Source organism: Aulostomus chinensis, chromosome 16, assembly GCF_037954235.1.
Source record: "Aulostomus chinensis isolate RoL2024-O1b breed Wild chromosome 16, RoL_Achi_v1.0, whole genome shotgun sequence".
Taxonomy (NCBI): domain Eukaryota; kingdom Metazoa; phylum Chordata; class Actinopteri; order Syngnathiformes; family Aulostomidae; genus Aulostomus; species Aulostomus chinensis.
The window spans coordinates 1,710,262-1,724,110 of NC_141335.1; the positions used below are offsets into that span (position 1 = coordinate 1,710,262).

A 13,849-nucleotide genomic window follows, 5' to 3' on the forward strand; every position below is an offset into this window, starting at 1 on the left:
GCAGTATCTCCTGGCAGCGTTTACAACTGTGGCACAGTTTCAGTGAGGTGTTTCAAGAGAACCACCACTTACAAGAGACAGTTCTTTTTACAGTTTTCATGTGATGGACATCTTACTGCTGCACTTGTTTGCTATGGATTAGTGTGTAAAGTGTGATCATGTGCTCCTGACCAACAAGCACACAGCACACGAGGATCAGTACATGCATGTCAGTGCCCACACAGCTCAACAGTCAAGCTTCAACCAGATGCAATACATCTAGCTGCCTGGCGGGGGCAGCACAAACAGTCCAAACTGATGTTTTTAAGAGTCTGGGTTGATTTGTTGAAGCAAACCCTTCTAATGAGACTCTAAGTGAAAAGGTTAGTAGTGGGAAAACAGAGTGATGGACTTGAAAGTCTTTTTTATAATGATAAGCCAAATTAACCAATCAAGTCCAAATGCAAAACTGTTCTACGCTCCAGGTCTGCCATGAAAGGTGGTGAGTTCAACTATTATTTCATAGTTTTAAATCAGATTACATCCCAGCTGCAGTACCACCCCAGTCCAGCAGTGGCAGTGTGCTCTACCTGTCTCCCTGTCTGTTCCTCCTGAAGCTGGCGTCGCAGGGCTTCTATCCTGGCACAGTGGCTGGCATAGAACTCACACAGAGACTGGCATGGGGAATGGAGCAAAAGGCCAGTGTAGGAGATAAATAAAGGAGTAGAACATAGAACAGGAAGGATTCATTATGTGAAATAACCAAGAGAGTATAATGAAGGCGAGAAGTGAAGAAGAACATGTTGGGGAAGCCGGAATGAGGGAGGGAGAAATAAAACAGAGAGAAGAAGAACAGGAGGACAGAAGACACAGCAGAGTGATGAGAGGATTTGGAGGTCAAGTGATGTCAGAAGGAAGCCAAGTTACAGTCGAGTCAAAGACTGGTCACATGCTGGTGGTCAAGGGGTCAGTGTTACAAAGACGTGAACCACCGGGGCGCTCTCAGTTACTCCAGAGACTGCTGGCTTTGTTTGTTGCTTCAAGGCTGCAGCATGTTGCCAAATCAGAGTGAAATATTGTCTAAACTGAGAAGCAACATCATGAGATTTGCAACTAGGAAACCAGTTTATTGTGGTCTGTGTTGTCTCCTGACTGGAACAGACCAGGGGTCTATTAATACTCTATGACTGAGTGGCGTTCTGGAAGATTCAAGACAACATAAGAAAGAGGGGATACATGTTGGTCCATGAAGCCTGCAGCCTGCTCGGATCTCAACTCTGGACCCCATGCACGAGATCCTCAGTTCACATTTGATATGTACTCAAGCTAACAGGCCTCAGACACGCCAGTGTTTCATGAAGTCGACACTCTTCATCATATTTGATCACAAACACGAGCCAGCTAATTTATTCAGTGTACAGTAAATAATTAATTTACTACTTATTCCCTTTAACACATTAGCTTTGATTTACTCATTGATATGTTTTTAATCATTTTTTGTATTTTTCCATCACCTTTTGTCACATTCTTTCTTGTATTTCCTGACTCTAATGTTCCCTCAGTTCCTGTTTTTACGGTTTGATTTTGTTTCAGAACGCAGAGTGGAGAGTTGTTGTTTGTATGTTTCATTGTATGATGTTTAATGAAAAATGTTACACAAGTTAAGTCCGACTGATTGACGGATTTTGTGCAAATCTGGTTAAGAACAGCTAAGAGAAATCTTATATTTTGATCTCACCCAAAAGGAAACGGGAGGTACGAAAGTAATGCTGCCATAAAAGTTTCCGAACTGTTTGTTCGTAAATAACTTTGGGCGCCGATGCGTCTCATGCATGAGGTCCATTGCCTCCATCTTGCTCTGAACTGTTGGCCAAAGCTTCATGAAGCCGTCTAAGAAACCAGCGAGTACACATGTGAACGTCTAACTCCAAAAGCACAACACATACATTGACGTCAGACTTCACTATGGAAATGCTCACACATCAAAAACACATTGTGACGGTGGTAAACGAGTCTGAAACTTAAGGTGAGAGAAACGGGATAGGAAAGGATGCTGGTAAAAGTCACAACTCCTTTAGTGTGTTAGTTAAGTTACAGCAACTGAACGCTGCAGCAAACAGACTTGCAATCAGTTCCATTAAACTGATTTGTTCCATAGACTGAATAAAGAAATGGAGGACAGGACAACTCCCCAAAAATGAAACCAAAATGGTCTCCATTGCCCCCTGGTGGCTGGCTGCAGTACTTGGCCCCCCTGATGTTAGCAGATGGGCCAAACTAGAAATAAAATCAAAGTTTAAATGGATGGATGTTTCCTAAACTATTTCAAGTCCTTATAAGACTGATTGACATTCAAGAGTTACATTTTTGACAAGTTTTTTTTTTTAATTATTTGTCAGAAGCTATAATGGGGAGTAACAACAGGAAGGAGCAGCAATGGCGGAGGCACTGCTGGACATCTGGTTGGGATTCGTACCAAAGTCAAGATGTCATGGTAACTTTCCTGAACCATGACAAAATTAAATCCAGATTATTGTTCTGCAGACTTTGGTTCCAAATATCATCAATGGGAAAAGATGGCGGCTACAAACTGCTACTTTCACCAGTGGGGACAATAAAGATGCCTGAATTATGTTTTTTAGCAGCACCAGCATTCAGAATATTTTGGCTTCAGTTTTTGATAGTGGACAGAATTGGATTGTGGTTTAACTTAATATGCAGTCTATGATTTGTACATGCATTTTACATGCGTTAGTTACTCATCAAAAAAGCCTAATTCATTGTTCTGCATGTCCATAATTTTACACATTATGCTGTCTGTCCTTCAAACGGTACCAGTTTGAGCCTTTTCGACTTGGCTCTCAGTTGTCAGGATGTCTGTTTCCCCTTTCACCCTGATGCTACAAAGTTGCTACAAAGTTACTGACAGAGGCGACAAACTTTCATTCCTCCATGACAACGCTAATGTGGAAAGTGGAGCTTGAAAAGAGCCAAGCGGATAAGCACCCGTGTGTCCTGCAGGGTCATCTGACCCGGCTCTGAATGCAGATTTAAGCTGTTCCCATTACAGAAAAAAAAAACCTGAGTTTAAGCAGGAGTTTTGTCCCGTGGGAATGGGGCTTGAAAGCTTTTGTGTCCTGCGTTAAAGTGTCGGCAGGTCGTCTGTTTACCTTCAGCTGGGTGTTGAACGCGTCTATCTCCAGCAGTTTAGCGCGGGTCTCTCTCTCCACAGCATCCAGTTGCTCCTTCAGCTGCTGTCTGCTGCTCTCTTTCTGCTCCACAGCCTTCTGCAGGGAAGATAAACTATCACCTGCGCGCGCACACGCACACGCGCACACACACACACACACACACGTTATACTTATATATCAGAGTTGTCAAACCTTGCAACCACACACTTTATTGCGGGCTAATCAAACAATTACGTACATGATAAAGAATAACAAGCCCGCCATGCGTGCATCCAACCAAAACTTTTTAGAACACAGTCTTTTTTAGTCTTTTATGTAAGCAGGTTGGTTTCAGTCAACGACCCCGAATGGTCAAATATTAGAGATAAACTAAAGTATGAGTATGTTTGTGTTGGCAAAGTGTGAAAAATAAGAGAGCCTTGTCATAAACCAACAGAATTACCAAACCTCAGATTTAGAAGTAATTAAAACCTTGACAGTTGATGGAAACATTTCTTGTTTGAATTCTTTTGAATGACTTCTAAGAATCCAACTGGTTTAACACCTTGTCATAGTTGAAGTACTTTCCTCCCAACTGAAACTGCACAGTGATGGAAGTGGGACGGTACTTGAGGTGTTCCCATGTTGGATGTGCGGCGGTGTCATTCTTCTTTGGAACTTGTTTGTAGCTTCTTTATAGGCTTGTTTATGTCCCTCACCTTTCATCCACATTTCCAAACTAGGTGTTCTCAAACCTTTGAGCGCAGTGAGAGTGTGTGTTTAGCGTGTGAAGTACTCACGATGCAGACTGTTCTGTTGAACCTGCTTCAGCTGGTCGTTGAGACTCTGTTTATCAGGAATTAGCCTCCCCAACCACTGCTGGGAGTCCTGCCACAGCAGATACCGCGTCAACAACACCAGGGAGGAGTCTAACTGACAGTTACATCTACCACTCTAACAACAGCTGCAGTGTACGGAGAGGGTTAGTGTGTGTGACACGAGCATGACTGTGACACTACACAACCGTCTGTTGATGTGTGTGTCTCGCGCGTACTTGCAGCTGCTGTTGCAACAGTGTGATTTCAGCGATGCGCGTCTCTCTGGTCTGGTTGGTCTGCTCCACCTCTCTCCGCTGAGCCGACAGACGAAAACGAACATCCTTCAGTTTACCCTCCAACTGGATCTTCTTGTCATTCTGATGGAGTGATGGAGAAGGATATTACATTTGTTTATACAAAAATATGATTGTGTTGCAGAAGCAATTAGCTCTTCTAGCCTTCCTGCTGCCATTGGTTGTTGGCTTCATTTTCTTTAGCTTTATCATGGGATGGCTATAAATCAGTGCTCCCTCTGTCATGAAGCCTACAACACTACAGCTATTTTAGCTTTGTACTGATCAGCTATATCTCCAGGTAGCTCTGTCGTTTTGGGTTTTTTTTTGCACAATCTATTTCCGCTAATTCTTTTTGCAGATTTTTTTAAGTTAAATTACAATTTTAAGACTTCCATCTAGTGAGAAAAACAAAGTACCAAGAAAAATCGGAGTCCTAGAAGTTGCTGAGCCCAGAGCACTTTTAGTGTTGGCGTGGATCAAAACACTGCAGAGGTAACCAAGTGGAATAGCTAACGTTGCTCGTACAGAGGGGTCGGATCCAGAGGCAGACTTTGGTGACACGCCGATCATCACTATTGTGTAACGGAGGCTGTTTATGGGTGCCTCTTTTACAGCAGCATTTGTTTTTTTCATTCACAAAAGTTCAATCATTTTGATGCCACAAATTTCAAATTATGTTCAAAAGCTTCAACTGAGAGTGAGAGAAAATGAAGCTGATGTTATTCATCTTTTTATTTTCAAAATTGAAATCAGTGATGCTGTGTTAAATACAAAATAAAATCAAACTATGTGTCATTTCCTGGAAGACCCTAAATGTGTCTAACTCTGAAGAGCCCCAGTCCACAGCGTACAAGTCCTGGTGTGATTACCAGAGCCTCCAGTTCAAACTCCAGCGTCTTCTTCCGGGCTTTAAGCAGCACGATACTCTCCTGCTCCCTGTTTCTTTGAGTCAGAAGCTCCTGGCGACGCTGGCGCTCCCACTCCAACTGACGCTGGCGCTCCAACTCCCGCTTAGCAGCCTGCATGAGACACACCAAACACACCATTTCTTCAAACACATAACATCAATGAGATGATAGCACATGATATGACATTCATGCAGGAGATTAAACACATCAGGCAGTGGTGGGAATGCCAACTAGGTTGTTTTAAAGAGGGTGGTGGTGGTGAGAGACCTTTAAATTGCCTGAAACAGATGTAATTACATGTCTGCAGCACTTGAACATCAACTCAACCATGACTGGTTAATTAACATGCAAATTTATGGAAACACCTTTTCTTCTCCTCTTTCTTTCCTACCTCTCTTCTCTCAATCTCTTTACGTCTCTCCTCTTCTCTCTGCCTCTCCAGCTCTCGCTGTTTCTCCAGCTGTTTTTCTAATTCCTGCTGTCGTCTCCTCTCCTGCTCCAGCCGCTCGCGCTCCTGAAACACAAGCAAACAAGAATGAGCTGGCAGCACCAACAACTACATGACTAAACTACACCTACCCCTATCTAAGCATGGCCGTATGGACTGTTTGATAAAGGAGGAATTATGTGGTCATGGACCTTCCTCTCCTGCTCCTCTCTCTCCAGCGCTGCCAGCCTCTCCTGCTCTTTCCTCTGCTGCTCCTGAAGAGCCTGACGCCTCTTCTCAAGCTCCAGGTTTCCCCGCTCAAAGTTCTCCCTCTTCTTATCCTCAAACGTCACTGTGGGGGACAAAATGAAGAACAACAGATATCAGCAACCTTTTTTAGATATTTATATCTAGACAGGTTGGTTTTTCTCTTCTTGTGACGTTTGCCATCATTTTTGTCTTGTACCACAGAAAAGGCACTTTTGGGCTCAAATTTCCTGCCATGATTGAGTCATGGCTGAAACAATGAGCCCACAGTGTGAAGGTAACAGAAACAGAGACAGTTTGGAACTCAGAGGGTTAAAGTGAAGATGTAGGCTATTTAGAGGCAACACAGCCACAATTCTGAGATGTCTCATGTCTTGTCCCAGTTTGACCAGTAACAGCCTGGACCCATCACCTGGGAGTTTCTTTTCCTGGCTGCTTTCTGTCTCCTCCTCAGCCTCCTCCGGGACACTCTTCTGGTCCGACTGAACACTGTCACTTCGAACACGCCTGGTACACACAAAGGAACATTTGATCATTCATCACTTTTAAAATACTCCAAATTACTTTGTTTTGTATTTAAAAGTCAGAATAATAAAATAAATCTTTAGGAAGTCTATTGTTTCCATGAAAATCACAAACTAGAATGACAGAGAGTTTTATGTTTTTAATATTTTCCTTCATAATGAGAATCTGGCAGGTCAAATGAAACTGTTGTGTTGTTGTTGTGTGACTTCCAATGCAAAGAGGCACGCTGTCTGTGTCTTCACCTGTCGGCCAGTTGGTTTGTTTACCTGAAAGTAGGTGGGAGGTATTCTGGTGGTAACACGGGGGGGAGTGGCAGGCCGGACATGGCCATGTCTATGAGGTGCATGGCCAGGATAAACTCCTCAGCTGTTAGCTTTCCATCTTGGTCGATATCTGATAAACTCCTGCAGGAGACCAGGATGGAACACATTTTATATCAGAGTGGGAATGAATGGATGCGCTCGGCTGCTTGGAGGTGAATTAGTTTATCAGTTTCTGCTATTTATTGCTCTGTACTTTCTCTGCTGCTACTTCTCTGTTTCTGCTGCGGTAACAGTGCCAATTTCCCCTCTGAGGGACGAATAAAGGTTTATCTTATCTTATCTTATTAGTGACAGTACGAACCATATCGTGGCCAGCTGACCCTGAGGAAGACTGGACTGCATCAGGATGGTGCGTGCCTGGGGACCTGATAAACAGACATAAACACAATCAACTGCAAACATGAAGGAAACATTCGGAGAGGTAATGACAAGAGTGGGTGTGGGTGTGTACCGGTGAGGTGGCCGCTCATCATCTTGTCGTGGGAGTTAAAAAGCTGTCTGTACTTCAGCCGTGAGGACTGAGGAACGGCCCAATCAGACTGGGACGAGGGAGGCTGAACACTGGGACCAGTAACACACAACGACACCCAAAAAGATTACTAAGACATATAAATGAAGGATGCAAGGACAAGTTTAGAGCACAATATGCATTTACACTCTTGCCAGTTTACAAAGCAATGCAGTATAACACAACGCCTGTGTGACCAATCCTCCCTGCGTGTTCAGTCTGCACTGAATCTCTTTGGGTGATCGATTCAGCCAGTTATCTAGCAGCTGTAGTTATAGTTAGTTACAGTTAGAGCAGCTAGTATCAGCACAGTGACAAAGACAGATCAGACGAAAGCTAAAACATGTCTATAGTCGTTTAAAAAACAGTTTTGCAGCCGACTGTCCATTGAGAGCCTCCTCACTCATTTCAGGTGACATCCCATGAGTTTGTGCATCAATGGAGCAAGTAAATGCAGTGGAGATCAAACTGCCTCGGTGTGACCTTTACAAACCATCTGGCAACAATTACCACAGGGGCAAAGCAGCAACTCCCCACCACAGTCAGAAGTTAAGAAGACTTCTGCACTCAAAAACATCCCCAACCACGACTTCACACAGCAAACCATTACTTTTATATACTGGTACTCCTCCACAGCATTTATTTGCATGTACTAATAAACTGGCTAGTGAGAATATTTCAACTCTGTACAAAGCAGAAAAGGCAAATTCTGTCAGTCAAAATAAAGGCAGCACATGAGCCATAACCAAAGTATCAGCCTCTAAAATGGGAAGCTTTGAACACAAAAATATTGCAGGAACATTCTGATGATGTGACCTACCCAGCAGCATCGAAGGATGAGCCCTTCTGTAACTTGGTACTGGAACGATTAAAAGATGAGGACTTGTTGACGGCAGGAGCTGGGGGGGGGTCATACAACAATAGATTCAGTGAGAATATGGTCTTCATATGCATGCGCTAGCCACAGTGAGTTGGTGGGTGCCAGTCAATGCTGGTGTTGTACTGGAGTACATTTTATGATAGGGCGTTTCAAATATTCTGCCTTCTCATGTGAGGAATTGGAGACGTTTAAATAGTCTGACTCATGAACCGAACTGAGACGCCACCAGCACAGATTCTATCACCCGTCTGTCTCAGGTGTAAATATCAACGTGTCTATTATGTGTAAACAGAAGCTCAGAACAACCATGTCAACACACTGCCCTCCCCAGGTGTGGATGACCTCACCTGGGTGGGAGAAGCCTGAGATGGGTGGCATCATGGCAGAGGGAGGTGCTCCGTTGGCAATGGGCTGGGAGAGGGGAGGCGGGGCCGATGAGACGAGCGGGGGAGACACACCAACAGGAAGAGGGGGCAAGGGGAGCGGGGGGACACCTGTCAGTGGAGCGGCGATGGGCGCCATGGGGGGCAAGCCTGGAGACCAACAGATATACTTTTTAGTAAAAAAAAAAAGATTACAAGTCATTTCCTGTGTCAGAAGGAGCCAGATGAGAAGATGAGACGGAGGAGGGAGCTGAGATCAATCCAGTCTGAATATTTCTAACAGCAAATGAGGCGTCAGGCAGACGAAGACCATCATTACTTTGTACTGAAGGTACAAGAAAGCTGACCTTAGAACAAGACTGGCTGATGTTTCAAGAAACGCTCAGTTCTAAAAATCAAATGCCCATTTGTTGTTTTCTGTGGGGGTCAGCACGCCGCACAGGACACGCCCATAGGTGCTTTCACTGCTGCCTCCGACCTGCTGTCAGAGCTCCACGGATGTGAGCACCAGAGCGGGTCGGCAGTAAAATCTGTGATTTCTAAAGCAAATTTGTGCCAGAAGAGGAATGGCATGAAACAGGGTTGTTGCTTTTCTTTAAGTCTGAGACTCGGTGGCCAAATATTTCTGTTCCACACAACTTCAGAGTCACCAAACACATAAGAGTTTGTCTACACTATTTTATTCATTTCTGACTCTAAGAAAGTTTGCAAAACTCCTTCATGTCTTTACCATACATAACCACATCAATTTAGGTTTTTCTCCGTGACATCTTTTCATAACTCATAGTCTTTCACCATCATTCCCTGAGTCCCCCCAGAGAGGGGCACTGCTTCACACTTGGAAAACCTCCAACGTGAAGTATTTGCGCCCCGATGGCTGACACGTGTCCTGTTGAATCTTCAGGCTAAAGCAGACAATCGTCAGGTTACATTTTGAACTCCAGACAGCAGATCTGAAATGTCATGACGGTTGGAAAACCAACATCACGGCAATGATGACATCATTTCGATCAATTTGCACAGATTCACTACAGACAAACAGCAGCCATTGAGACACTTCAGCACTCAACGAGCGGCATTAACCTCTTCCACTCACAGCACATTTTCAGGAAAAAACACCTAAAAAGACATACCCATAGTAAATGTGTAAGGATACACCCTGGCGAGAACTCAGTTTTCAAATTGTGCCAAAGGGATTATTTTCTACCTCTGATGAAAACTGGCTCCAAATTACAATACATTTTAATTTTAGTTGTCTACTACTAACTATTGGAGCTTTTGGCTTCGTCTGTGGGGCGCTGCGTGTAAAAGACGGCGAGAGCGCAAAGTTTGCGCAGGTTTTACGCTCAAAGTTTTACGTAGCTGGGATTTGTAGTTCTTGGAATGGTAGGTGTCGATCGATTCAGTAGCTTCTCCCCTTTCCAAAGACTACAAACACTGCCGTAAAGAAGAAGTCTACGCGACACTATTCAACTTTGATTCCGCAGTGGTCGCAAAATTTAAATGTCCCGATTTCATACCAAAACAGATTAAAATCACCATAAAAAGGTAACGTTGGCACTAAAACAGACATCCGACCCTGTTTTGTGAGTGTTAGAGTCAAAACTTTGATCGAGAATTGAAAGTAAACATTGCCGTCCAATTTCGGTACATTTTTACAGCGCCCAATTACGTCCAGCATTTTTCAGCCCAGCAGCAGGCCAATCGGGCCATAACGGTTAATCGGGTATCTTCACACACTCAATGACTCAGTCAGCAACATCCACTTCCATCGTGCTGGCCTGTTACGGTTCAGCCAGCAAGAATGACATCATCCTAATCAAGCGCATTGACAGTGTTTCCTCACAACACAAAGCTGGAAGCCATCGAGAAGCCCAGAGGAAAAGCAGACGTACAGACGGAAGGTTATGTCTATGTTGTGACCCTAAACTGTGAAACTGGAGCAGAAAACATGGCTGTGACAAAAGTGAAGGAAAAATCATCGTCGCGGTCACAAATGTGCCGTATTCAACATTCAATGGGTTGAATACTATTAGTGCTTCACTTATTTTGAAGGAGGCCATCTTTTCATACGTTTCTTACCAAAGCCAGACTGGGGGGGTAGAGGCAGTGGCGGCTGTTTCATACTGGGGGGTAGCGCGGGGGGCAGGGGGTGACCCTGGAGTTTCAGTTTGATGAGTTTCATGGCAATGGAGAACTCGTGGATGTCCATTCGACCATCACTGTTCATATCAGCCAGAGCCCTGAATGAAGACAAAGACAGATGAGCTCCACCGACACTCAGGTCAGAAACAACCTGCAGGAACCAGCGGTTTGTGGACAGACTCAAAACTTTCACGTGAGTCATGACTTAACGTCCATGTTGGTCTTTGAGTTGACTCACCAGATTTGGGCCAGGATGGGTGGGGGCAGTCCTGACTGAAGGAAGAAGTTCTTGGCCTGATCACCTGATAAGACAATCAGAGACAGGAAGTGAGGTCAGAGGACAGGTCTACACAAAGAATCACCGACCTTGACGAAGTGAGCCAATTTTTACAACGCATTTCCACCTTAAAGGCACTCAAACAGCTTTACAGTGTTGCCTCAGCCACCTATCCACTCAACACACACACACACACACACACACACACACACACACACACACACACACTAAACAACTTCATTCCAACTATTTGTTTATGTACGACACTGTTTCCTCTCATACTGAAGACTTCAAAACAGGTCAAGTTTGGTTTCTATTGTACATCACTGTTCTAGGAAATACTTCTATACAACTTATACATAACTTCTATACAACTTCTATACAACTTCTATACAACTTCTATACAACTTATGCATAACTTAAATATACAATGGGTAGAAACAGGATTTTTGGTTGCAATTTTGTGATTCAAAACTCATTTCTTTTTGTTGAAAATTCCTATTCAGTTTCCTTTAAGAACAAGCACCAGTGACCTTCATTGACACAGATCTTGTTCATCTCCTCGTCACACCCAGACACTGCAGAGCGAGAGAGAGAGAGGGAGAGGGAGAGAGAGCGAGACAGAGAGAGAGAGGGAGAGAGAGGGAGAGGGAGAGAGAGAGGGAGAGAGGGACAGAGAGAGGGAGAGAGAGAGAGAGAGAGAGAGAGGGACAGAGAGAGAGAGGGACAGAGAGAGAGGGAGAGAGAGAGGGACAGAGAGAGAGGGAGAGAGAGAGGGAGAGAGATACCTGTGATGTAACCCCCAGCGGTGGGAGAGAGGCTGTGAAACTGCTGATCATGTTTGGCTCTCTCATCCACAGAGATCAGGAACACATCTGGACCTAATACACACATACACACGGACACAAAAACACACACAAAATGAAGACGTAGACGGAGGGAAAAGAGGTGGAGAAAGAGGAACATCATGATGAGTCATGAGTTTCAGTTCCTCTTTGAGGATTTCAAAGGAATTATAGTTAGGAAATAGATGTTGCAATGAAGAATAGACGACGTTTCAAACCGGAGCGGCTGGTGTTTCTGAGGAAACTTAAGACTCAGACTATTCGGACTTTGCTTGTTGCTTAAGTAACTTGATGAATCACAAACTGACTGAACAGGATTTGATGGGTTGTCAAGTCTGACAGCTGTTAAAATATCAAGACAAAAAGGAACCGCAGTGTTGAGCTTCATAGTTGGACACTAAGTGGATCTTGCAGCCCTGCCGCCAGTAGCAAACACACTTTTATGGGCATTTTCCAAACAACCTGGATCAAGTGGTCCCTGTCCAATTATTAAGGTGCAGATTGTGTTTCTGATAAACCAAACACAAGGTGGAAAGATCCCTCTGAGAGGAAAACAGACCTGTGAATGTGGTGGGGAACTGTGCCATGATTCACTCAGTCTTCTCCAGCAACACAAAACCTGAAACATTCAGAGGAGCAGATTATTGGCTGATCATCTCACCCCCCTCGTTAAGGATCAGGATTGAGGTCAGAATATCATCTCGACCCCCAAACCTGCCACTGCGCTTCCTCGGGGCTCCAGCAGTGCACACGACAGTTTGATGCTGGTGGGATGAATGAATGGTTACTGGGTTAATCGAGTCAGACAGAAATACACACAGTCAAAGAGTCCTTGCATTTACAGAATGACAATAAGAGCTGATCACCCGCCACATGTGCTGATGCAGAATACAAATCCTGTCATGGGGAAGGATTTGCAGGACCGGTCTGGAGATAACTTTTCCTCCGCGGTTCTGCTGAGGTTGGTTGTGAGTCTTCCCTTGGTCCACTGCCCAGTCAGCATTAGAGGTTTATTGCTCCTACTGAGCCTTGTAAACTTGGTTTCATGCACTGAAGAACGCAATCCAAGTTTCATGTCACATCCTGGATTTGTCGAGATGAAAAGTCAACAGGCATCAACCTGCAGATTCATTCACAGCAGACTGGAGGGTGTCAGCTGTGGCGCTGCATGTCAACATGGCAGCACCAAACCCTTGTTTATACAGGGCAGGCTGCCGAGCACACTGGCTGGGCTTAGAACCACTCAGCTTCACACTCACTCTTACACACATTCTGACAGTGAACACCAGTCGGTGACTGTTGGCCTGTACAGAGCTCCACTGGAGTCTCTTCAAAGGCAGCATTTCCTTCAGGCAACCAACAATAAAGACACACACGCACGCACGCACGCACGCACGCGCACACACACACACACACACACACACACACACACACACACACACACACACACACACACACACACACACACACACACACACACAAGGAACTTGGTGTTGCTAACTTGTTTGATCCCAGGAAGCCTGCTGATCCATTTCATCAGTGACTTGTCAAACCTGCGACTCCAAGCTTTATAGTTACATTTCCAAGAAGAAACTAATAGCAAGGGAAACCGTCGTCATGGCGCCCTGGCCCTCTGTGAGGGAAAGGCCGAGCCTTTAAAGGCTTTCAATGGTCTGTCTGTCTGCCTTTGTTACAGCCCTTCTGGGGACCATGATGGGGCTGTGCACGGCTTCCTGCAGTCCAATACACGTCCAAAACGTCTTCAGAGGGTGAAACACGGACGCTTCCACTTCCAGCACTGCAATTATACACGCCTACTACAACAAGAATAAAATTCCCTGTCAGAACTTAAACTATATTTAACTATGTGGCGTGGGATTCAAAAGAAACCTTGACTGATTTGATCTTTTGAACCAAATTCCACAGCGAGGGCGGCAAATTCAACAGATTGGAGGTCCTAATTCTCAGATGAATAATGAATGCATTGACACAGCCAACATAATAATCAATAATTCAAAAACCTTTCTGACACGTCTACGCTGAGTGAACATGAAAACTCACGCAGTCGTGTCATCTGCGGTACTTCTTCCATCTGTCA

General features: G+C 44.6%; 1 protein-coding gene across 7 annotated transcripts in view; it reads right to left on the bottom strand.

Moving 5' to 3' along the window:
* itsn1 (intersectin 1 (SH3 domain protein)) overlaps nucleotides 1-13,849 on the bottom strand; it is a 45,421-nt gene that overhangs the window by 25,412 nt on the left and 6,160 nt on the right. For 4 of the 7 annotated variants that reach the window (XM_086179823.1, XM_086179822.1, XM_086179821.1 and 1 more), the window contains exons 2-18: nucleotides 12,311-12,370; nucleotides 11,695-11,787; nucleotides 10,868-10,931; nucleotides 10,567-10,727; nucleotides 8,449-8,634; nucleotides 8,042-8,120; nucleotides 7,165-7,274; nucleotides 7,015-7,078; nucleotides 6,657-6,794; nucleotides 6,278-6,372; nucleotides 5,811-5,950; nucleotides 5,563-5,685; nucleotides 5,133-5,282; nucleotides 4,204-4,344; nucleotides 3,950-4,037; nucleotides 3,150-3,289; nucleotides 570-653 (exon numbers count right to left, since the gene is read on the bottom strand). In XM_086179823.1, coding sequence (XP_086035949.1) covers nucleotides 570-653; nucleotides 3,150-3,289; nucleotides 3,950-4,037; nucleotides 4,204-4,344; nucleotides 5,133-5,282; nucleotides 5,563-5,685; nucleotides 5,811-5,950; nucleotides 6,278-6,372; nucleotides 6,657-6,794; nucleotides 7,015-7,078; nucleotides 7,165-7,274; nucleotides 8,042-8,120; nucleotides 8,449-8,634; nucleotides 10,567-10,727; nucleotides 10,868-10,931; nucleotides 11,695-11,787; nucleotides 12,311-12,338 — 1,884 coding nt within the window. In that variant the 5' untranslated portion in view covers nucleotides 12,339-12,370. The remainder of the gene's footprint in view (nucleotides 1-569; nucleotides 654-3,149; nucleotides 3,290-3,949; nucleotides 4,038-4,203; nucleotides 4,345-5,132; nucleotides 5,283-5,562; nucleotides 5,686-5,810; nucleotides 5,951-6,277; nucleotides 6,373-6,656; nucleotides 6,795-7,014; nucleotides 7,079-7,164; nucleotides 7,275-8,041; nucleotides 8,121-8,448; nucleotides 8,635-10,566; nucleotides 10,728-10,867; nucleotides 10,932-11,694; nucleotides 11,788-12,310; nucleotides 12,371-13,849) is intronic. The other 3 variants (XM_086179825.1, XM_086179826.1, XM_086179824.1) reach the window with 1 other exon arrangement.